Source organism: Centroberyx affinis, unplaced genomic scaffold (assembly GCF_046629955.1).
Source record: "Centroberyx affinis isolate AG114_WGS23_722 - 3 ecotype Tasmania unplaced genomic scaffold, CSIRO-AGI_Caff_v1 ptg002764l_1, whole genome shotgun sequence".
Lineage (NCBI taxonomy): Eukaryota > Metazoa > Chordata > Actinopteri > Beryciformes > Berycidae > Centroberyx > Centroberyx affinis.
This window is the reverse complement of record NW_027280925.1, coordinates 902,089-925,184: the sequence shown is the minus strand read 5'-3', so window position 1 is coordinate 925,184 and position 23,096 is coordinate 902,089. Positions and strand designations below refer to the sequence as shown.

General features: G+C 42.5%; 1 protein-coding gene across 2 annotated transcripts in view; it reads left to right on the top strand.

Annotated features, from left to right (window-relative positions):
- LOC139657854 (glucosidase 2 subunit beta-like) overlaps window positions 1–23,096 on the top strand; it is a 123,249-nt gene that overhangs the window by 15,081 nt on the left and 85,072 nt on the right. The window contains exons 7-9 of one of the 2 annotated variants that reach the window (XM_071535801.1): window positions 2,685–2,751; window positions 6,776–6,854; window positions 22,114–22,200. In XM_071535801.1, coding sequence (XP_071391902.1) covers window positions 2,685–2,751; window positions 6,776–6,854; window positions 22,114–22,200 — 233 coding nt within the window. The remainder of the gene's footprint in view (window positions 1–2,684; window positions 2,752–6,775; window positions 6,855–22,113; window positions 22,201–23,096) is intronic. The other variant, XM_071535802.1, reaches the window with a different exon arrangement.

Genomic DNA, 23,096 nt, shown 5'->3' with positions numbered 1-23,096 from the left:
CACCAAAAGGACATCACCACGACATGACACAGCATTGAGCAAACACCCCATCAGAATGACACAACACAATAGCAAAAAAACAACAAAAAAAACAAGAAGAAACAACAGTCCTGCACCTACAAGCATCAACATGCCATAGCCCATACCCAACCCAACAGTCCATGTGGAGGTCGTATGCACAGTTGTAAGTGTGTGCCTGCAGGTCTCATTCATAAAATTCACTGGCAGGGTTAGCATGAAGTAATACTTAGACAATTCAGAAAGCTGCCTTATATCCTAAAAAACTCTATGTAAACCTATGTCAGTGGCACAATTGTTCCCAAAGGCGATACATTGCATCTACACAGTCCTATACAAGATGCCATATATACAGAACCACTTAAATGGGTTAAAATAGACTTTTATAAGATAGAAGACACACTTCAAGTTTGCAAAAAAAAACCCCTCTATTTAACAGCTATATTTACTGTAATAATTCCACTGAATATTTTTATATGATTTTTGTATTCTGAACACCTTGATACTAAACTATTGCTTTTTCTTTTTTTCCCCGAGTGACAATTTACGCTTCTATTTTGAGAGCAAAATCTCGGCACTTCCGGTTATTAAAACCAGCTCCTGACATGGCAGGCTTGGCATAGCTCACACAGGTGTTAATAATCAGGGTGGCTGTTGAATATGTAACACTTAATTAACATGTTGATTTTCATTGGCTGACATCATGACTGTCGCCGAGAGTAAGGCAGCAGTAATGTGGCTCCGTCACGGTAATCACAGCCCTGGTAAATTTATGAATAACTTCAAATTACTTAGCCACAGATTTCGTGCACCGCAGTGCTCTTGCTGTTGAGTTTTATGAATATGGCTCACGATCTGAATCATCCCGATGCAGTAAAGCCCAGCTGTCTGATGCTCTGTGCAGGTTAAAACACTTATTTACAGATTCTATTCGACCAAGGTCCTCTACAGTGTCTCCTTTTCTCCGTAAAGTAATGCAACACTTCAGACCTGTAACCTTTTCATCCATTTTCATCTCAAAACCTTCTTTCCGCAGAAAGAGGTAATTTCCTGCCTGAAAATATTGCTCATAGTGTATATAAGAGAGGAAAATGTGTGTTTTGTTAGCCTCAGAGTACAGAGCCCACAATAACAAAGAAGGCTCTGTATGGATAACATGGTCTGTAGCCCAGGCATAGATCCACAGTCTCCTGCTGATATGTTCCATTTTCTCTGTTCTCTTTGTGCCTCTGTTACGAGCGCGCTGTGCTATCGCCAGGGTAACGTGGGGTGGATGAGTGATGGCGTCCATTAGTAAACATAGCCAGCTATATGTGCCATCGGCCTGGAGAGCCAATGTCTTGAACCTCCTCCCTCTCTCCCTCTTTTTTCCTCCCTCCATCCTACTCTCTCCTCACTTATTTTCCACATTCTTCCCCACTCTTCCTCTACCTTACTCTCTCCCACAATCACCCCCCCCCCCCTTCCCTGCCCCCCCGTCACCATATATCCTCCTTACTGCTGTTTTTCGTAGCTACAGCTCTGCAGTAGAGGGAGGGATGAGACCATTTCTCTCCCTCCTTCCTGCGCTCATTTTGTGAGACGGAGAGAGTACGGATGGGTTGAGAATGTCAAGCATTAGGGTGGGAATAGAATGCCGTTCAAACAAAGAAAAGGCCACTGACATGACAGATGCTCTGTGTATTGCGGAGGAATATTAGCAAATCTTGTTTTTCCCCTGGTTGGGTAGAGTCAACGCCGGGGTGAAGAGTCTGGCTTCTCCATAAGCGCCTGCTGCTTCCTATCACATTGTGGTCGACGAGATGCGGTCCACAGTCTTGCATCTTTTTAAACTTAAAGCCGACGCGCAAAAAACATAGCACAGCTTTATAAATATGAATTTTAATTCAGGTTTCATTTTGGCAAGGCTGAATTTATAAACAGGGATTCTTTTTTACATCACTACAGCACACACTCTGCACAGCCGCTCTACTGTATGTTGGAAAAAAATGCTAATTTCACAATTAGCTTTTCTGTAATTAGTACGGAAAGGTAATTGCGGCGGATGTGCAATTAGCATTATGTAAAGTGCTTTTCCCCAGTCTTAGGGGCCAATCAGTTTGCCCCTTTAGATTCTCGGCTCTGCTGATGATGTGGGAGACGCTTAGTACTGAACATAAGAGAGCTTCCTCTCCCTCCCACTCCACCAAATGTGATTCAAAAAAATGAATCGGTGGGGATCACGTGCTCGTTGGAAAGGGGGTTGAGGAAGTTTTTGCGTCTCCGTTTCATCCGCCTGTGAATATGAATGGAAAAGAGGGAAATCACTGTCATACCAGCCGTTGCAGCACAAAGCTTCCTGATTGCATTCTGGACTCTGACATGCTTTTTTTTCCTACAGGGAAACCAAATGTTCTTGCACAGCATGACTGACTCATCGCCTGATTGCCCAAGAACCTCCATCCTCTCCCCTGCTCCCTACATCCTTAAACTCAACTCTGCTCTGTCCTTTTCTCTCTCCCTGCTATCCAAACCTGCCTGTAATGAAAAATAATACCTCTTTCTGTTATCATGGTTCATTTTTGATGCATCACAATGCTTGTAACATAAACTGCTGGATTGGTATTTCTTAAAACAATCAGGTAATTCTGCAGTAACCTGAATATGATTTTGTTTTCTGTACCTAGGTCACAGACGTCAGAACAGCACAGTAACCAGCATTTTCCAAATACTCGACAGCAATAAAGATGGCAGGTAAATCACACACACTTTGCTGTTTTGTTGTTTTTCATATTTTTACTTGATATGGTCCTTTTTTTTTATTGCTGAGCCATATGAATGACTGTAGGAACTATGAAACTCCTCCATAACCTCAAAAATGCGTAGATGTGTCAGTACAGCAACGGTCTACCAAACATGCAATGCACAGAATGTCTTTTATCATTGATATAGAAGTCAATTTTCCTCTGATGATGTTGTTTAATACTTGTGCTAGTCATATAAACAGAGCTGACAAAAGTTATTAGATGATGGGGATAATTATAGGGTTCCACTCATTTGGGTTTTGAAGGCCGGTGCTGATATTTTTAGACTGAAGCAGTGTTTCCCCCAGACTTTTACTCTTGTCAGGGTGGAAAAGCCTCTGAGGTAGCATTTATATTAAGAAAGACAAGAAATTCTAAAGAAATTATTTTTACGGTGGGTTTGCAGAAAGACCCACAGCACCTACTCATTTGCAGGGAAACTGCGTTACGATAAGACTTTAAATGAAGAGTAAATTTACCAAAAACATAATTGATCAAGTGAATGAATAAATCAAATGTGAAAATAAAATACAATTTCATTACAAATTCAAATTCAACGCATTCAATATTTAATAAAAGGACAGTATCCTCCAGACAAATTGGCAAACTGATATATCAATCTAACCCCAGATAATAATGCAAATTACTTTTAATAAACACAAAGGCAGCTCTATGTAAATAAAGCCTTAAGGAATGACTTCATGTCTGTCAATCTAGATTAGGAGAGTGACAGTTTTAAAAAATATCTTGATGTGAGATGGGGTTACGAATTCAAATCACTTCTAAGTCTCAAGGTGTTCAAAAGAAATCCAGCTAATCCGACAAATAGAAAGATCCAGATCAAGCTCAAGATGACAATAACGAGTGATATATTTTTCTTGTACCACAAGATAAATGGCTGATTCATGAGTAACTAACTCACATTAATATGCATATCGACCCTGCTCACTGGTCCCAACCTAACTTCTGATGCAGTGAAGTGTCATCAGTCTTAGTTGAGTCATCCCCCGAAACTACTCCGCCTCAGATCGTTTGTTCTCCAGCCAACATCAAAAAGCAATCCATCGCCTTGTTTGCATTGTATAATCTGAGAGTCCCATCAGGGCCCACTTGTCACCCTCCCCCCCATCCCCCGCCTCCTCCCCACCCAGCAGAGTTGACTAACTTGCTGCCGTGAGCAGTGTTTAACCTCTGCCAGCGTTATGGAGAATGGCACCCATTTTGCTTTTCCAGCGAGATATTTAAATTCGCTGGCGGCTTGCAGAAAAACAGAGCCCTCGATATATCCGACGAGCCGATCCCCCTTCACCGTCTCTCCCCCCTGGCTGCCATCCCACCGCCCCGCCCCCGCTTTCCTCGCCTACCCACACCCCTCCTGAAAGGAATCAATACTGCTTAAGCTAACTGGGCATATTCTCCCGGAAAGGAAGTTGGGCCGGGCATAGTAAACCGAAAACGCTATAAAACATATGGCCGCATCCAGGAGGAAGTGCTTGTGCAGCGCTTTTCCAGGGAGCGCTGTGTGCCCACTAATGCATTCCTGAGCCTGGATGTGTACCATTATTCAGCCCTGCTGCCCCCCCCCCCACAACCCCACGCCCCCTCCCCCAACCCCCCTGTCCCTCCTCGCCCCTGCCTCCATCCATCCCCTCCAACCACTCCATCCCAAGCGGTATCTATCCATAGGCTGCGCTTAAACAAACACATTACTAAGCTAAAATATCTGCAAGTGCCGCTTATTTTTATACAGCCGTTGTTTCAGTCAATCAGTCATTGGGATTCGGGGGGCCGGCTATCTTGAGGCAGGACATGTATTGATGTTCATTTGAATAAGGCGGGAGGCGGAGGCTCTGTATATGTATGCTACATCACCATTTTTCCTGTAAAGCGCTGCGGCTCACATACCCGAGTGTCAAGCTTGATTTAGTCGGCGTTATGATAAATGCAAAGTCCAAAGTCATTGGTATACCTGATGCTTGCACGTTCCCAGGCGACGTGCTGACTCGGAATCGGATTAACATGCACATTGCAGACTCTTTATCTCGTAAAAACGGCTCCTGGCTTTGTCCCTAATGACACTTAGCAAAACACTACCCCATTCTTAATCCACTGGATAGGAATTGCTAATTATCTTTAATGCAGATTCACTGATAGCTGTTCTCTCATTTATAAGCTAATCTCGTTTTTTTGTGTCTGTTTAGCCTATTATCATTAATAATTGCTCATAATTTTCCTGTGAACTTTTGAATCCCCTCTGAAATACATATTTGAAGACAGAAAAGAATAATATGTCAGAAGCCGACATGCTGCTGATTATCATGATAATTACATTTTTCATGCAAATGTTCCCTCTGCAGAAATGCTATTGTTTTGGGGGATTTGCAGGGTAGCGGGTTTAAAAAGTGAGGTCACATGTACATCAGCATAGGTTGAGTAAATAAAGGTTCACCTGAAAAGTCTCTTGCTGCCATTTTGTTCTACAGGACATGGAAAAAATACAGCCCCCTACACATTGGTCATTAGTGTATTTGGATTTTGGACTGCTCTGCATTACTGTGTCCCAAACCTTCCCAAGCACCACACACACTCACACACACACACACACACACACACACACACACACACACACACACACACACACACACACACACACACACACACACACACACACACACACACACACACCAAGTGCCTCCTCTGTGCCAGCTGGCAGGCAGTTGGCAGCCCAGTGCAGGATTAACTGGTACCAGTATGCTGGCCTATAAATAGAGTCTACCAACTGCTTCAGGAAATGAACCATGATGGAGCCTCCCAAAGGCCCACGAACAGGTTGTGCTTTTCATCCCCTCCTCTCTGTCAGGATGTGCGTGTGCGTGTGTGTTCTCTAATGTTTAGTACTGTCTGTTTCAGTGCGACGCAGGTGTGCGATGCATAGCAGCTGATTTTGCGTTGCCATGGTGTGTAAATGGATGTACAGTATAGTTTTGTGTTTTGTCGCTGTCCCTTTCTCTTTTTAAGAGTTGTTAAACTATGTGTGTGCATTCCCCCCCCCCCACACACACACACTTATTGAAGCAGCCTTCTCTGTGCCCCCTGTGTGATTGGGGCCAGGACCAGTTTTTCTTCACACGAGATTGCCGGAGCCGCTGTTCTACACCCTCTGTGCAGCCTCACAATGCAGAGACCCATCGTATTTCTCCAGCAGCATTGATCCTCTGTAGTGGAACGAGCCGTTCGCTTTGTATGTTTGCCTGCCCATCCGCTTTTGATGGGCTCCTAGGATTGATCCTGGCTATGCAGTCATTATCTCAGCTCAGTAGTGTCAGTTTAGGTGGAACCTCTGGAAAAAAGACACCATAGCCGATAAAGGGATGTAAGTGTTCTTGGGTAACGGCTCTCTGTGTGTGCGATTGTGTTGTGTGTGTGTGTGTGTATACGTTGATGGTCGGTGACTGCGTTTGCCACTCAGAGTGAGATAGGCTAAAAGGGATGAGAATGTGAGTGTGTGTAAAGGAGTTGATGAACTGAGTGACTCTGGTGGTTCAGGGCAGTAGGGAGCAAACCAGCAACATGGGTGCAGCTCACGACCGTTGTCAGGTGGCATGACAATAAAGTTGAAATGAATCGAATCGTGCTCTCCCACACATCTTTCCTGTCACTCTCCAGTAAATGCAATCTAATAAAGCAGAGATACCATAAAAAGAAGTACCGAACTTCATCTAATTCAAGGGCAAGCTTGTTCACAATACTTACAAACACAAGACTTGTGGGCTTGAGACTGGGAGAGAAAAAAACACTGGACCTTTCCTCCTCTTCTTTGCTCATTTCTTCAGAGTAATTTTCATTGCTAATAATTCTCCCATCTCCCTCTAAATTCCTTCCTTCATTCCTTTGCGCCTTCTCTTTTGTTTAACCATATCATTGTGCTAAATCTCTTTAACGCCGCTGCCATCTGTGTCTTCTGAACACCACAGCATAACAGTGGATGAAGTCCAGGCCAAAGTGGCATTCGTCCAGGATGAGGAGCGGGCTCTGTCTGACGACGAAGCGGTGGTGAGTTGTCCTACATTCATACAACTACAACGCTGTCCCTTCCTCTACTGTGTACATCTATCAGTGGTTCCCAAAGTGGTGTCCGGGGACCACCAGGGGTCCTTGAGAGGGTTTCAGGGCATCCCCAGCAAAATGACAACTAATTTCAGTGCCATTTTTATTTAATTGGCCAAAATGAGAATGCAGTGTGCAGGTTTTCCTCCCAGCCAAACACTTCACCAGGTGATTTCACAGGTTACCACACTGTAAACCAGACAGGAGGAACTAGACTAATTAGTGAAATCAGTTGCTGTGGTGTTTGGTTGGAATGAAAACCTGCAGGCTCTTGGGTCATGATTGAAAACCACAGGTATAGACAATTATGGAATTCTCAACTTAATCAGATCTAAGAGCAAACAATCCTCACAGACTGAGGTCCCCGGGACAAAACCTTGGCGCAAATGGATCTCCATAGTGTAACTGGTTTCTATTTAGGGATCCTTGACTTGAAAACGTTTGGGAAGCCCTGCCTTGTCTGGACCTCCACTGAACATTTCACTAAAAACTAGGGACAGGGGTAAAAAAACAGGTCTGTGTGAATACTGTAATTATGAATCTCTTGTCCCAAAATCAATTCACAAAGATGCACTTCTCGTGTTTTATTTGAGCTTAATTACCATAGCTTGGTGACAGGGGTCAAAGGACCTGTCACTGCCAAATTGGGGCATGATGTTACTTAATATAATGTTACTGATCATCTTTTTTACTTTTTCTCAAGAAATGATAGAAATACCTGTGACCTGAATTAACATCTCCACACTCAAAATTGTTAGCTTGAACCCTTTTCAGAATCTCTTGCATGTCTTCAGAGGATCAGTTGTAGAGTTTAAATTTGACTTTTTTTTTCCATACAGTGAATTGCTTTATATTGAATTGTATGATTAATATTGAGACACAATGGACTCCATGTAGATTATAGGCAATTACCGGACCCACCTATCCAGATCAACTTCCAGTGAGTGCAACAGAGGAAAATTCGACATTATAAGCAACCCATAGTAAAAAGAGCACCAGATAGTTCCCAGACAATAGATGTGACAAATGTTCCTGTTTCCCTAGAATGAAAATGTGTGATAATGATATGATGAGGATGACAAATGCTAGGTAAAGAAGAGCCAGGCAGAAAGGGTAGAAAAGTGTTTTAAGGACACTAACAGTGACCTCCATGCTGGCAGGAGCTCCTGCTTCCACTCGGGTCGAGCCTTCTCCTAGTCTTGAATCCAAATCAGATCTTGAGGCACCTGGTGATTCCCAGCCTTACTAAAACGAGTGAGCAACCAGTTACTGTGCCTACTGCATTCAAATGTAATGTTACACTACATCATGCCCATTAGTCTAGCTTAAGAAGTGATGTTATATGTAACTGTTCTTTTATGCAGAAGTTTATTTTGCGACACACAAGCAATCACAAGGAAAAGGAGTTCTGGGGTGTGAAGGCTCAATAGTAAATGCCAGGGGTAGATCTCCAGTAAATTTATCTAGGTTTGTGTGGATCAGACTTAAAATGCCAAACAGCCAAAGCTGATTTCTTACATTTACATCTACATTGCCTTCTCTGTGATTTTGTATCTTGGCTCCACTGTCATTTTCTCCACTCGGAAAACGGGGTCTTTCCACATTCATTTGAATTCAGAACTGGACAAGCGCAGTTTCCCCAACAGTGATTTTCCTTCAAGCTGCAATGTGTGAGAATGTGGCTGTCTGTTCCACTTTAAACTGTTGAGCCTCCCTCCTACCAGGCAGCAGATATCAAAATCTCTGGCTGTAAACAAAATGGCTGGAGCTCAATTTTTCTCTTCCTCTCCACGTTCCTTTTTCGACTATAAACGGCAATTGGTATGCGTGATCACACACACAAAACAAGGTCTGTTAGGGCCTCCTGGTGCAAGGCAAAGAAAGTTCAGATTCTCAGAGAAGGTTGTCACATCTTTGAGAATTGGGTCTGTTGACAGAGATGCACAAATTCAAGTTTGTCTGTATTTTTAGAGTAGAAGTGTCTTCTAGTCTGGTCAGGGGTGAACGTGTGTCATTAAATTAGCTATATGTAAACTAATTTTAGCTGCTGTGTCATATGTCATATGTCATACCACGTTTGCCATGGGGTTGTTTTGATGTTGTGGTATTAGTATATAATGGAAAACACCCAAGCACCAAAGCTTACACTTTAACCAACATGAAAGGCTCATGGATGGGAAAAAAATCAGTGCTCATTTGTTATTTCTGCTGGCTAACAGGAAGGCATTCCTAATGAATTCAAATGCATCTGAAGAGAGTGACTGAATATGAATATGCATGATTATGAAAATGTGTACTTATCTGTAATCAAAACAAAAGGTGATCAAGCTGGGCAAATTAAACAGGGTGCCATTGACAGTAGTTAGCAGGCAATTTACATTAGAACAGACAAGCGTTAGCAGCTTAACATCAATGTCGGAGGGCAGCAACAGTGGGACAATACAAGTAGGTGTTTCTGTGTATGGGGGGTTTAGATAAAGTATTTTGTTTTATATTTGTCCAATAACATTTAGTTCCTCTTCAACTCTTCTCGCCCCCTGGGCATTTCCTCAGCACAAAGACATTTCCTTGGCGGCTTGACATTGCAATTCTGTTGCTGTACAGCTGGTGCGTACCCTAAATATGTCGGGCTCCCTTCAGGTGGATAGATAAATACCACAATGGTGGCGATAACAAAATAACAGGCTCTTCGTGCTGTTCTCTGTTTTATAATCTGCGGAGGGAAAGGAAAAGAAAGAGGAGTTTTTTCCTCATCGGTGCTCAGTTGTGTAATGTCTGAAGACCTTGATTACTTTTCTTCCGATGGGGCCATATTTTTTTTTTTTGGCATGCTTATTCAATTTGTGTAATTTTCACACCTTTTTTTATTAGTCCCCCCCCCCCCCCCCCCCTCTTTTTCCTTTCTCTTAAGAAGCTTTGGGCTCCACAGAAAATTCAGTTTCCACTTCAGCGGTCCAGATAATTCAAGAACAGAGAGGATTTTCAGGAGAACAATTTGATGATCAAAGGAGGCACTCCACTCTGTAGGGGAAGGGACATTTTGAAGCGGGGCTCCCTCAGTATTCTATCATTATGTTATGGTCCTCCATTCTGGCAGAAACCACTATTAATGTAGACTCAAGCACTCATATTGAAAAGGTAATCATTGGTATCGAGGAGGAATTTTCTGTCACGGTCATTGAAGAATAGTACCATTCATATTGAATTGTCTCCCATTTCAATACACGTTAAACATAGGACAGATAAACCCTTCTCAACAGATATCATTTGAGTACTCAATCTTACCATTTGCACTAAATCAGGACATAGCAACATATTAATACACCAATTGCTGGAGGACTGTCTTTCCAGTTAACCTTGTTGTTTCAATTTGGCATCAAGCACAGGACAGTACATTCTCAGAGGCGCTGATGTGTGACCAAGCTTGGACAGAAGCTGTGTGCTGGTGAACAGAGCTGGAGGAAATTGCCTTCTCCCTAGCAATAGGCATTTGTGCAGAGGTGAATTTCACTTATCCATCTACTACCCACCCTCCCCCCTTCAAAGCCCCTAACTCACTCTAGCAGAAATGAAGAGAGACTGAATGTGGAATACGTTTTTTCTACCGAACAGGAGAGTGAAAGAAATCCCCTGATGAAAAAAAAGAAAGTCAACCTTTGGTGTTCAAGCTCTCTTTGGTGGTGATAAGAGGAGAGAAAAGTTTGGAAAATTTCATTTTTTGAATGTGTAGATGGAAAACATTACTCTAGGTGCATGAATGGTTGGGAATCCCCTATAATAGATTGCTAGTGGGTATGGCAATCTTGCTGTTTCACTGCTTAATAATATTGGCTATTCTCTAGGGGATCCTCTATAGGGGAGCTGACTTTACTCTGTAACAAGGCAGAAATGAAGACAGTGTAGTTAATCTAATATAGTTGGGAGTTAGTGGTGCATGGACAAAGGGAAAAAAACAGACTCTTAAAGATCTCATTGTAATGAACTCCTTGGCATCCATAAGCACCTTCGAGCAATCCTGTAATGGTATTGCACTGGTATACACAATGCTCCATTTTTCAGTGAATGACGGAAAACGAAATCTGTTTGAGGCTGTACAACTGCATTGAAGTTGCATTCTGTTCCTATTCAGACTGGTCTGACGTCTGCATAATTGAATTTCTATACTGTGCTGCAAAGTACAACAGCTACCATGTAAATCAATTCAAGTAAAGGTTACTATAGAATACTTTTAACAAACAGAATTTCTTCAGAGTGATTTGCAGGACTAAAGACACAAATACGGATAAGAACAGGAGTAATTAAAACAAGAATGCATCAGGTTAATTGTTTCACAGACTAGATGATAAAATTGTGTTGCTCTTATCAAACGGAGATCAACAGTGTAAACATCCCCCATGCTTTTGCTTCATCTCTGATGTTTGTGGTTGCATTGACAACATCCCACAGAGCCAGAATGCACCTGCGAAGCCAGCCGGCCTGACGTGACTCGTCACCTTTCTGTCTTGCCAACACTGAGCGCTCTTGATGTTCAGAACAGCCACTGCTACTCAAACACACACACACACACACACACGCCGCGTGTCTTGGGTTGCCCTCCCTCCCTAGTCGCTACCAACCAAGGTCAGCCACTCGGCCCGGCTCTTCACACCATCTGTTTGAGCTGGTTGACATTTGGCCCTAGCCAACACTGTGAATTCTCACTTCATTTGCATTCTGTTTCTGTATTGTATGTCAAGAGGGCACATTTTGTTTAATTTTTATCTCAAAGGCGAGAATAAGGATCTTGACTGAATGTGCCAATTATCAGCCGGTGAATCTGAAATTTAATGATACAAATTGAATCAATGTTTGGGCTTTGCATATATTATATATAATAGCTTTTGACTCTTGATGGAATACTGCATGCAAACTGCCCATCAGGTCTTTAGTCCAGCTCTAACCATGACTTTAATGGTTGCAAATTTCTTCTACCCAAATGACTATTTGTTGGAGTGCGAGGTTATGATTCAAATAACAGCCACATGAACAGGAAGGCAGACATTACATCCTGGGCAGATGGTGGATGATGTCTCACCAGCCTCCAGAAGGGGGCAGCAGGCCTCCAAGTTGAATGAGAGCTAATGGAAAAATGGAAAGTCACATTCACAGGTCATTTAATCTCTTTGTTTTGTCATGGGCTGGGCCTGCGGTGCTGCTTTTCTGCCTCGCTCTCTCAGAAAGAGAGAGAGAGAGATCCCTCCTGTTCAAAAAATGAGCAATTCTTACCTGCCTCGAAGAATTTCCTTTCCATGCGTTTGTTGGGGGTTTTGCAAGCTCACGGTATTTCTAGGATTTAATGTTTGTGTTTTGTGGAGGTTTTTTGGACCTGGACGGGGCTATAAGAGCAGAGTTTTTTTTTTTTTATTGTCTGCATTAAATTCTCTGAAATATCTTTTTTGGAACAGCGCACACTCTTGCATCATCGAGGGTAGCCAAGCGGTTTTATGATTGCAGAGCTAAGCTGTACTTAGGATTCAAGCTTACTTAACTGACTGTATGGATATAGGCCTTGGTGTTGCTCAGTTAACAGTAGCTTTGCTGCTCTGATAGCATGCACAGGCTTGACATCCCACACCATGTTTGTTTACGGTTTATACCGTAGCTGAGGTACACCATTCATGTGGTCTACAGGTTGGTATAGCACCCAAAGTGATACTTCCATTGAGGCTGTATTATAGTGGTATTGCAAGCATTGTGTAGCCACACAAGGCTTATATGATCACAGCAACTTAAATGGTGGAGTGAGTGTGTGTGCAGGCTAGCAGCATCAAGGTAGTACACACACTGGTGGCCATATAAGGGTTTTGCGTATCCATTTCTGTACCCAAACAACATTATAGTCATGTTGTCAAAAGCCTGCTGCAGCCAATACAGCAGGCTTAGTGGGTTGAGAGGGAAAATGGGGGTTGTCTGTGCTCTCTCCCCCTCAGTACCGTTCATCACCTCCCATCACACGCCTCATGTTTTTTCATCCCCAGCTAGAGTGCTTTCAAGTTATATAATGTGAAATGACAGGTTGAGACCAGAGGTGGAGTGATATGTGGATTGTAGTGCCGAGGTAGAGAAAACTGACCTGCTAAAAACGCTGTATTGTGTCATGTTCTTTTGAGGCAGGAGGACGGTGAGGGAGGGGGGAGGTATGACAAGGATTTGGGTGGTAACTGTGACAGACTTTTTTTTTTTTTTTTTTTTTTGGAACTGCAAACCTGACAGGAATGCGAAGATTCCTCCTCAATCTCGTTCCTCGCGCCTGCCCTCTTCCCCTGCACCTCTAATCTCCTCCACACTCATCTTTTTGTTATGTAACCGCTGAGATTGGATGCACTCGAGGTCGCGTGGGTGGCGCAGGTAATGGAGCCAGTGGGAGGTCATAGGTGAGAGAGGAACGGAGCAAGGTGAAGGAGGCGTTGTTTTGGGCTGCTCCACCAAGCCCTGACAGAGGCGGGGATGGAGGCTTCTCAACGAGCCTTATTTCACCTGAGCACGTTCCTTACCAAGGGTGTGTTTCGTAGAACTGACAGACTTGGACAAACAATGTCCTCATGGCCAATCTATACTTATCGTGAGCTGGTAGACAAGATGGGCTGTATGTATACAGTTATGTACACACACAGAGAGAGAGAAGAGAGTCTCCTTACGCTTGACACATCTTCCTTATTCCAACTCTGGCCCTTTAGCCCTTTATAAATAAAGCCAGGATGTTATCGCTGCCTGCTCATCAGGTTTCAGACAAGCATCCGATTGAATATTCATGACGCCTCACACTGAGTGGTATACAGAGCTCGACTCCCAAGACATGGTGCCCCTGCCAGGAAAACAATGACTGTACACCTCTGTCACCATGTAACGGCTAAAAATGTCCAAGGAATCGGGAACATCTCTGTTTCCATTCTAGGTAGCGGTCAAGGTTCGATTGAACAGAACAGTCGGGTGGGTGTATGACGTTATTACAGGAGTACTGCGTGTTGTTTGTGGATGCACAGCTTAAGATAGTCCATTGTTTTATTTGTTTATTTATTCAGACAGTTGGAAAATAGAAAGGGAGAGTAAAGGAGACACAAGGGAGAAAACTAGGCTAGTAGGGGAAGGTTTCAGAAGTAGGGGATTTAACCGCTCGACTATCTCTGAACACAAAATACATTGCAGTGTCCAAAATATTATCTCTATTTTCATGATTATCACCCCAAAATATGACTAATAAAAACATAATGATTCATAAAATGCAGCACAATGATAGGCTAAGAAAGTGGTAGCACGCAGCTGTATTTATAACAGTCTGTGAGTACATTACTGAAAGTGCTGTCTTACAAGCTGCACTGACAAACCACCCTTAAAGCAAGCCCAGGGCAATGATTTGTATTCTTATCAGTGTTAACCACTTGACAAATACTATTGATGCTGCACTCGTGCAACTGCAGCCTCAAGAACAGGGTACATAATGTTCAGTGAACGATGTCCAAGGAGAAAAGACATTGGTTTCCCATAGGACAGTCTATGCTTGTCCTCCCCAGGTGATTGCATTGATCAGTGGTGTGATATCACTTCAACATCAGGGATTTTTTAGCATTGGGTACACATTATATTGAGCATACATACTACAGCAGTGTCTAAATATCTCGCAGACTTCTTTGGAATAGTGCTATTGTCCAATTGTGCTAGCTGAAACGCAGAAAGTTATCAATATTTTGTATTTTATGTACTTATATTTTCTTTGGCTTAGAGGTTGTAGGGACATTTTGCTGTCTAATAAATCGGTTGCTCTCAACGTGGGGTCCATGGACCACCAGGGGTCCTTGAGGGGGTTCCAGGGGGTCCCCAGCAAATTGATGAATTGTTAAACTTCACCATTATTTCATTTACAAGCAGTTAACACAAATAGAGAATGTAAGAATTACTATTTTGATCATAGTTTCACTGTTATCTCTCTACCTACAATACAGATAGTCATGGAATTCTGGACGAAATCATATCTAGGAATAAAAATATTCTCAGATTTGGGTTCGAGAGACAAAATCTCATTGAATGGCCCTAATGTGTACTAAATTATGAATATGAAATATGAATTGAGAATCACTGTAATACATCACAGCCTGTAAACAATGAGGCCTGAACTGGGATTGTTCCAAGGTGGTCTGGGGTACTCTAGCTTTTCAACTGAATCTCAAATCGAATCACATCAAATATCCTCTGACCCAAAGCGGGGTTGGTTCGGGGAGGGGTGTGGCTGATTGAAGACCTCTTGTTGAAGAACTCGATGTCCTTTGTGGGGAGAGAGGAGATGCGTTTTGTGAGGTCTCCATGGCGACCCCACTGCACACCGTATAAGACGATAATGACAAGCTCTCCAAGACCACAGGGGCACCAGAATAGTGCACGTCCTCCATGTTTCAGCTATTGTGGCACTTGGAGGAGTTACACAACCTGACGTTCACCCTGAGAATGTTTCTTTCCCCATCATCTCAGGGCTTTTGAGACCGGCAAAGATTGGGCTTGCAAGCAAAGGGATGACACACGGAATGACAAAACTCCTGTGTCTGTCTGTCAGGCTTGGTCTTTATCCGACTGACATTTGCTGGCTCAGGCTCATCCAGGCTCTGGAGAAGCCAGGGATAAGAGTCAGACACAGATGGCTTTTTCCTTTGCAATGCTGTCTAGCGCGAGATTCAGAAGGGAAAAACTTTCCGAATGTTCACCCTTTTTTCACAAACCCTCGGAAATGCAATTGCTTATACAAAAAGTAGGAGAGACTAGGGAGTGTGCACATACTGCAACAGTGTGTCATTGTTTTCTGTAATATCTTGCCTTGCAGCGCTGTGCCCGTTTCATTTTGCATTAACAGCCACATAATTCCATACACATTATAGTATTCTTTTTATATCCCGCCCCAACCTATTAGTGATTAAGTCTTGGTAGGTCTGTTACTTCAGTAGACACATTTTTGAGCTTCTTGTCCTTTGAGTAAGTCAAAAGAACAACGCAGAAATGCCTCGTGCCATTTCAGACTGATGAGGCAAAGCCAGCATGAAGGAGGAGAGGGGAGGTGTAGGTGTTAAATTGATTGGCGAGAGAAAAAAGCATCTGCTTTGCAATAGCTTAACAGTTGCCTCAGAAGCACGCCTGCCATTGTTTCCAAACAAGAATACCCACTTCTGTGTGCCGAGGAGTGTCGCCTTCGGAAGAAATCTGTGAGAGGGAAAGAAATTGTTACATAAGGAACATTTAGAGCCATCTTCTTTTTATAGCCTTCCAGGACCTTGATCTTTTTCCTTTTTTTCATAGCTACCTCAACTCCTTTCTGTTCTCCAGGCAGTTCAGAGTTAATACGTAGGCAGAGAACAAAAGACCGGGGATACAGGGCTACAGTCAGCAGCTGATCCAATGACAGAAATGGCACAGAGGCGAGAGGGTCCCAGGTGTAGCCCTGACTCAAGTACCACTCCAAGATAGGGGGGCTGTGATTGAGGGGGGCAAGGAGCGAAAAAGAAGCATGGGGGCATCATGGGAGATTGCGTCCTGTGTGACAAGCTGCCTGTTGTGTGCATACTTCCTGACAGCAAGCAAAGAGACAGGGCACCTGACCCCTCCGACCCTCACCAAAGCAAAACAGCACCCAGATTTCTGTTAAGGGACAGTGCTGGCGTGAGAGTGCAACTTTCTTGTCTCCGCTTTTAGTTCAGTAAAGGTAGTTTGATCAGTAAGAGGTCGCTGGTCTTGCTCAGCTGCCTCCAGGGAGACTTCTGCTGACTGGAAAGCCAGAGTGCCATGGGGAGACATTTTTTGTATCCGAGGCAAATTTGAAATATATTACCTACCTGTTCAGTCTCACAAAAGAGCATGTTTATTATATATAACTCCTAGTGCAATGATAAAAAAGTTAGCAGCTTGCAGATGTCCTGTATTGATTGCTGTAGGGTGGTAAAGCTGAAACTAGCTTGTTGATTACATCTAGTATGACCGTGTCAGCCATGTTAGTGCTAGTCATTAGACATTACAGTGAAGGGCGAGGTGTAAGCAGGCCATGCAATTAATTATCCGCTAGATTCAAATCCTCAAGGCTCCAAAACAAAATCCTAAATTCTATTAGCATTTTATCGAACATGACTTCGACTCCCTGTTTGAGTGCTCTCATGCTGAATAGAGTGAACCTGTGATGTAGACCCTCTTAAATTTGTTTTTACAACTAGAGATGTCACAAGGTTGTAACCTGCTGTTTTGAGTCGCGGTGTCAATTTCAGGATCACGTAATTTCTCACACTACTGTGTGAACTTTGAGTCAAGAGAAGAGCGATGAAAGCTCTCACCTCCTCTCTCTGCACCGCACACACTTTCCCGCATCCCTGATGGTGCATGTTTTATAACGAGGGTTATAACGAGGGTAGAATCTAATCGCATACATGGTCTCATGCTTGTATGCTCCCAGTCTCCTGTGTGTTTTTTTTCCTTGCCTTTCTACCTCCCTTTGGCCTGTGTGCTTGTGTTCTCCTGTGGACTTAAGTCAGGATCAGTATTCACCCTGACTCCCTCCCTTTCTCTTTCTTTCTCTTTCTTTCTCTCTTTCTCACGCACTCCCCTCACTCCCTCTACAGAGTGACATTTATTAATTAAATATGGTGTACTGCCGCAGGATGCGCTTCCCTTTCCACTATCTCCAGACACTAATAATTACATTGGCATTTAGCTCCGTGATAAGCCGACCCTATGGCCTTTATGAAATGTTCCCTGGGCCCGGATACTGAGCAAAATATAGACCAGTGCGATGCTGTACATCGATCCATCTGCCTGTCTTCTCGCTTTTATGTTAAGAGAAGAGGCAGTGTTTATTATCATGGTCAAATAATCCATAGATATCTAAAGTAAACACCTGGCTTTTACATCATTAAAGCATAAAGTTGAGCCTTGCTGTAGACATGCACACTGTTATTCTGTATGTAGGTGGGCTGTTTTTATGAAGTCAGACCTGATAATGACAAATTTTTACAGGTAACTGCCCAGAACACAAACTGACTCATTCAGTTACAGTCGACAGATTTGTTGTTGCCATGAAACCTACTTGTCCGTAGCCTTAAAGTTTGAAGGTTGCTTTTTCATTCTGGGCTTACTCCTGATACTTTGCTGTGAAAATATTTTTTTTACTTTCACTATTACCTTCATTGTACCTCTCTTTCCATTATCCATGTGCCAGTTTGCATTGCAAAGCTTTGTTGTTAAAATTTAGGGGCCCTTTAATGAAAGATCATTTGAATATCAGGTTAAAATAATAGACAGATAGATAGATAGATAGATAGATAGATAGATAAGTAAATAAATGAACAAAAACAAAGATAAGTGAGTAAATTAATGAAATAAAAGGTATTCAGCTATCAATTGAGACAAGTCTATTTTGTTTCAGCCACATTAGTACAATTGTTACTACCAATACAATTGTGCCACTTGAAAGGAACAGCAAAGCTATTTTTGTTGTTGCCATGAAACATACTTCTCCGTAACCTTAAAGTTTGAAGGTTGCTTTTTCATAACTGGCACCACTCAGTTTGCATTGATTATGTCCTGAGTGATAAGGTCAAAGCAATATCTATTGGAGGTTCAATCTGACTGGAATCCTATGAGTGCTGAATCATAATGTGACTTTGAATGACATACCCTAAGACATGTTGCAACAGTCTATGTGGGTCTGAAGTAGCAGAGAAATGATAGGGATAAGCCCAAAACTCAATTACATCAGTATTTCCCTTCAAGATTATGCCTTAGCGGATCGAGCTTAAGTTACCCAAAAAGCTTTAGAGGGTTACGTTTGATTTTGCTTTACCTAATTACTTTGCCTCAGGTGGCCTAATCATGCTTGTACATTGCAAGATTATAATGTGGCTTATCAGCTTGAGGGATGTATCAATTGATGCTTAAATCACAATTACTGTAAACATGCATTTAGTTTGCAAAAAGCTCCCTAGCACCACTTACATCTTAATAAGTTGTCAGAAAATAGCCTGTCATCTCATTCTTCAATTCTCTGCAATCATTTCCCCAGGTTTCCTCTTTATACACGACTGCTTCCCTTCCTTACACTACTGGAATAAATGAAGAAGTGCCTAGACCTGATCCTGTTTTCATGACAAATAGTTATTTGCTGTAATTTTGGCACATTTCACATCTTTCACGTGGCTAATGATATTTCTCAAAAAAGCTGTACAATAGCTTCACTTTCCCACAGCTAGGGATTTAGTTTTCCACTGCTTGGGTAGGAGAATAATTCCACAATCCACTGCGAGGCAATCAGCCCAGCTTGGTTTGCCTGAATAATCTCTGATCACAAAATTAAACTTGGGGGGAAACAGATTGGAGCCTAGCTTGTTCCAGCGTGGCAGTAGCTGAAATCGCCAGGGAAGGTATGGGTGGAAATCATCTGGGCTTCAAATTGGACCTTTGGACTCTGGGGATTGTATGTGCCATTCAGTATCAGCTAAGATGATCAGTGTTGCACCTTGGGAAATCTCCCAATGAGTTCTATTATTTTGGTCGATGTTTCCCACCTCGTCTGTCAGGGGGCCTGAAAGGGGATCACTCGTTAGTGCTCTGCTATCTGAACAACACGCTATGTGGCACTGGAGGCCGAACAGAGCAGAGGATACTGCGCTGAAAACCCGAATTGGGATGGCAAAGAGAGGCTTGGATAAGGAATACTGAGATAAGGAGGATTTCTAACAACCATACTGTACAGCCCAACTGGCAGATCTATTAAATATGTGACTTTATGCCCGAGTGTGTGCACATACACTACGCGCACACATGCACTATATGCACTTTAATACTGTGTGGGAGCGTTAATATTTTCTCTTGTGTGGGTTCATGGTAATTCAGTGTCATCTTTTTGTTTGTGCTATTTCCACATATATGCAAGGTGATGCATTTCATAACTATAGCTAGAAACCCAATATTCTCTTGCCAGGTGGATGTGAGTGGTATTTGTACATGTAGATCTGCACTGCTGGGATTAGCTGGATCTATCAAATAACATAGCACAATATGTAACTATGTTATTTGATCTTTCCTCTAGCTGTAAGGCAATATCTCTGCGTACTGTTTTATCAGCCTTCTTGTTAGTTTGACTAAATAAAGTTTCGAGCTTATACTGTGTATGTCAAAACTGTGGGTGAATCACCACTAACAGGAGTCAAATCCCTCAGAAATTGCAGTTCAGATCCAAGTTACAGACTTTGACTATACTGCTACATAAAAGTCCACATGCCTGGTGTACAATTTGACCATGTTGCAGTAAATTTGTCACTTCATTTTCCTACAAATATAGCATTTTGGTCTGCAAACATCACCTTATTCCCCTATTAGACCCCTGGATCTATATTTCAACCAGAGCAAAGGGACTAATTTGCAGTTACCCAGATTCAGGTTGTCTTCTACTATTAATTTCATATATTAATAAATTAACATGAATGAGATGGAAGCGCATTACAATTGTATGCTGAGGGAATGGAAAAGGTTCGAATTAGTTCCCCAGTTTTCTTTCAGTCTTAAACTGTTGGCCAAGCAAGCAAAAATCCTTTTTATCCGTTTTAATGTTGATATAAATGATGGGAACAATATGAAGATGGCTGCAACCGTGAGTCTATTGTTTTACTCTCTGGCAGTTGCAGGACCAAATGACATTATCACACGCATTTCACCTATCAAGTCGGAAGTAACCACTGTAGTGTAATCATTGTAACCAGTGTAGTAAGTTGCAGATAATAACTTAAATGTATGATATTGCTATTATTTCATGATTTCATGGCCTGTAGAGGCGGATGCAAATAAGACTTTTACTCATTGATAACGATCAGACTGCTTCAACAAGCATCGAGCTTAAGATGCAAAGAGCACGTCATCAGTAAAAATACAGAGACTGAATACTGCATAACAAACACTGAACTTCAGCCTCAAACAAATCTCGCATTCAACTAATTACCTCTCTGCACACAGAATATTTTTATGCATTTCAAACAAATCAATTCCATAGGCTTTGAAAAGACTAACCTAAGCACAAATGAAGTTTCACCACTGAAGTCCAGGGTGATTCACAGCACCTGCCTCCCAGTCCGAATGTCCAGATCCACAGTTGTGTTTATCAGCTTAGCTTAATTGTGCATAGTATCTAAAGGTCAGCGCCTGCTGTGATACATTGCTGCCAAAATGGCTTCCAGGGGACACTGTTTCACATGAATAAACACAGAGAGCTGCACCACCTTCCACCCCTCTGTCCCCATCCCTTACCTCCCAATGTGCAGCAGCATCACATTCGGCTATACAGGCCCCGCACAAGGCCCCGATGACTGATGGGCATCCACTGGTAGGCATCGCCTCGCTGACTTCCATTTCAGCTGGCAAAAGGCGGCAGATTAATTCGCCTGTCAATTTCCCCCCCCTCTTTTCTGCAGAAGCCTATGTTTATTCAGATAGGAGGAATGATGTGTTTGTCCTCCACTGAATTAAAACATGCAGTATATCTGTATAACTACAGCCTTCTCTATGATGAATAGTATTTGACTTCTATAAGCAGTAAACTTCTCCGTTTGGCTGTAAAAGCTGATTTAATGAGAGAGTGACTTGAATAGATAAGCAGATATGGCAGCGGGGATATTGGGAGGCGAGCTGAATGGGAGATGGATGGTGCGCAGTTTATTATCAGTTATGTAATGCACTTTTTATAAGCCCGTACCTGCGGGGCCAGCAGGTGCTGTGCAATAGATGAGATTGTGAGTATATGCATGAGGTTGTGCGTGTCCAAAGAGTGAAAGAGAGTCAAAATGTGTGTGCTTCAGGGGGGGGGACATGTATTAGATTGTGTTAACAGTTTACATGGGAGGAAGGCGTGTTATGTATGTTGAATACCTGTAAGGCCACAGTAGGTGTAGCCTGTGTAGTTTGATTCACACCTTTTGATTCACCCACCTTACTTGTCTTTGTATGACATTTGTAAACCAAAGGCAGTAAGTGTATCTTTGTCAGACTTTGGTCAAAAAGTATTTGCAAGTCATTCTTTGCAAATTGAAGTTTTTGTTTGGGTTTCCCTGGAGCAGCCCGGAGTGGGGTTCATTGTGTCAGGACAATTCAGATAGTGTCGGTGTGCTCTTGATAGTTTTTTGCGCTCTCACTGATCAGTATCTTCTCCCCCCAGGCTTTGCTGGGAGGAGGCCATCAGATGGATCTCTCCATGTTCCAACATACACTCTGGGACAGTCTGAGAGCTGGGGACAGTGTTAAGGTGTGCTCCATCATCCTTTATTCCCTCCTTCCCCACTTTTCCTTCCCTTGGCTCTTTTTTCCATCTCTACTACCCTAGCCAGCTATATTCTTTGTTCCCACCTTACTGCCTTATGTTCCTTTATTTTTTCTATGTCCTATCTATTTCTATTTCCTATCTGACATTTTCTGTCCCCTCCTTCCTTGTTTATTCGTCCAGATTCCATTCCTCTCAAATCTTTACCTGTCTCTGTTATTTTACTGTTATCCATACCCATCACCTCTATCCACTGACTCTGCTTATAAACTTGTTCTTAACAATGACTACAAATACATGCAGGGAGAATAACATTCTTAAAAGAAAAATCCATACAAGAATACTTTTGTTGATTGGTGGTGTATTATTCTTATTCCTGTGGATAACTTCCAAATGTAGACAACGTCACTTCAAGGTATTTCCAACACATCTAACATGGAGTATGACAGCAAATCAAAGACCAAGTGCTTCTTTCTCGACTCACCATTTCCCACCAATGTTGAACAATCATACAGGGAGGAAATCCTTACCGATTTCTCCACCGACAGTAGCCTCATTAGTCCATAATGCAGTGCAGCCACAAGATATATTGAGTTTTGAGTAAGGGGAGTAATAGACATGCCCCTATATTCACAAACTAGTTGGCTAGCTAGATATATTTTTTATCAGATAATAGATATTATTATATTTTTTATATACATTTTTTTAATATTAAATTAACTGCTGTCCCGGCTAACAAAGATGCCCCAATTAAGAAGACATGGATGTGACATGGATAAGATTATTTCCTGGTGGAGACTCCCATTTCTTCCTGTGGGCGTCAGGTGATTGACAGTAAGCAGAGCGTTAACATAATGTGTGCATTGATATGAAAACATTGT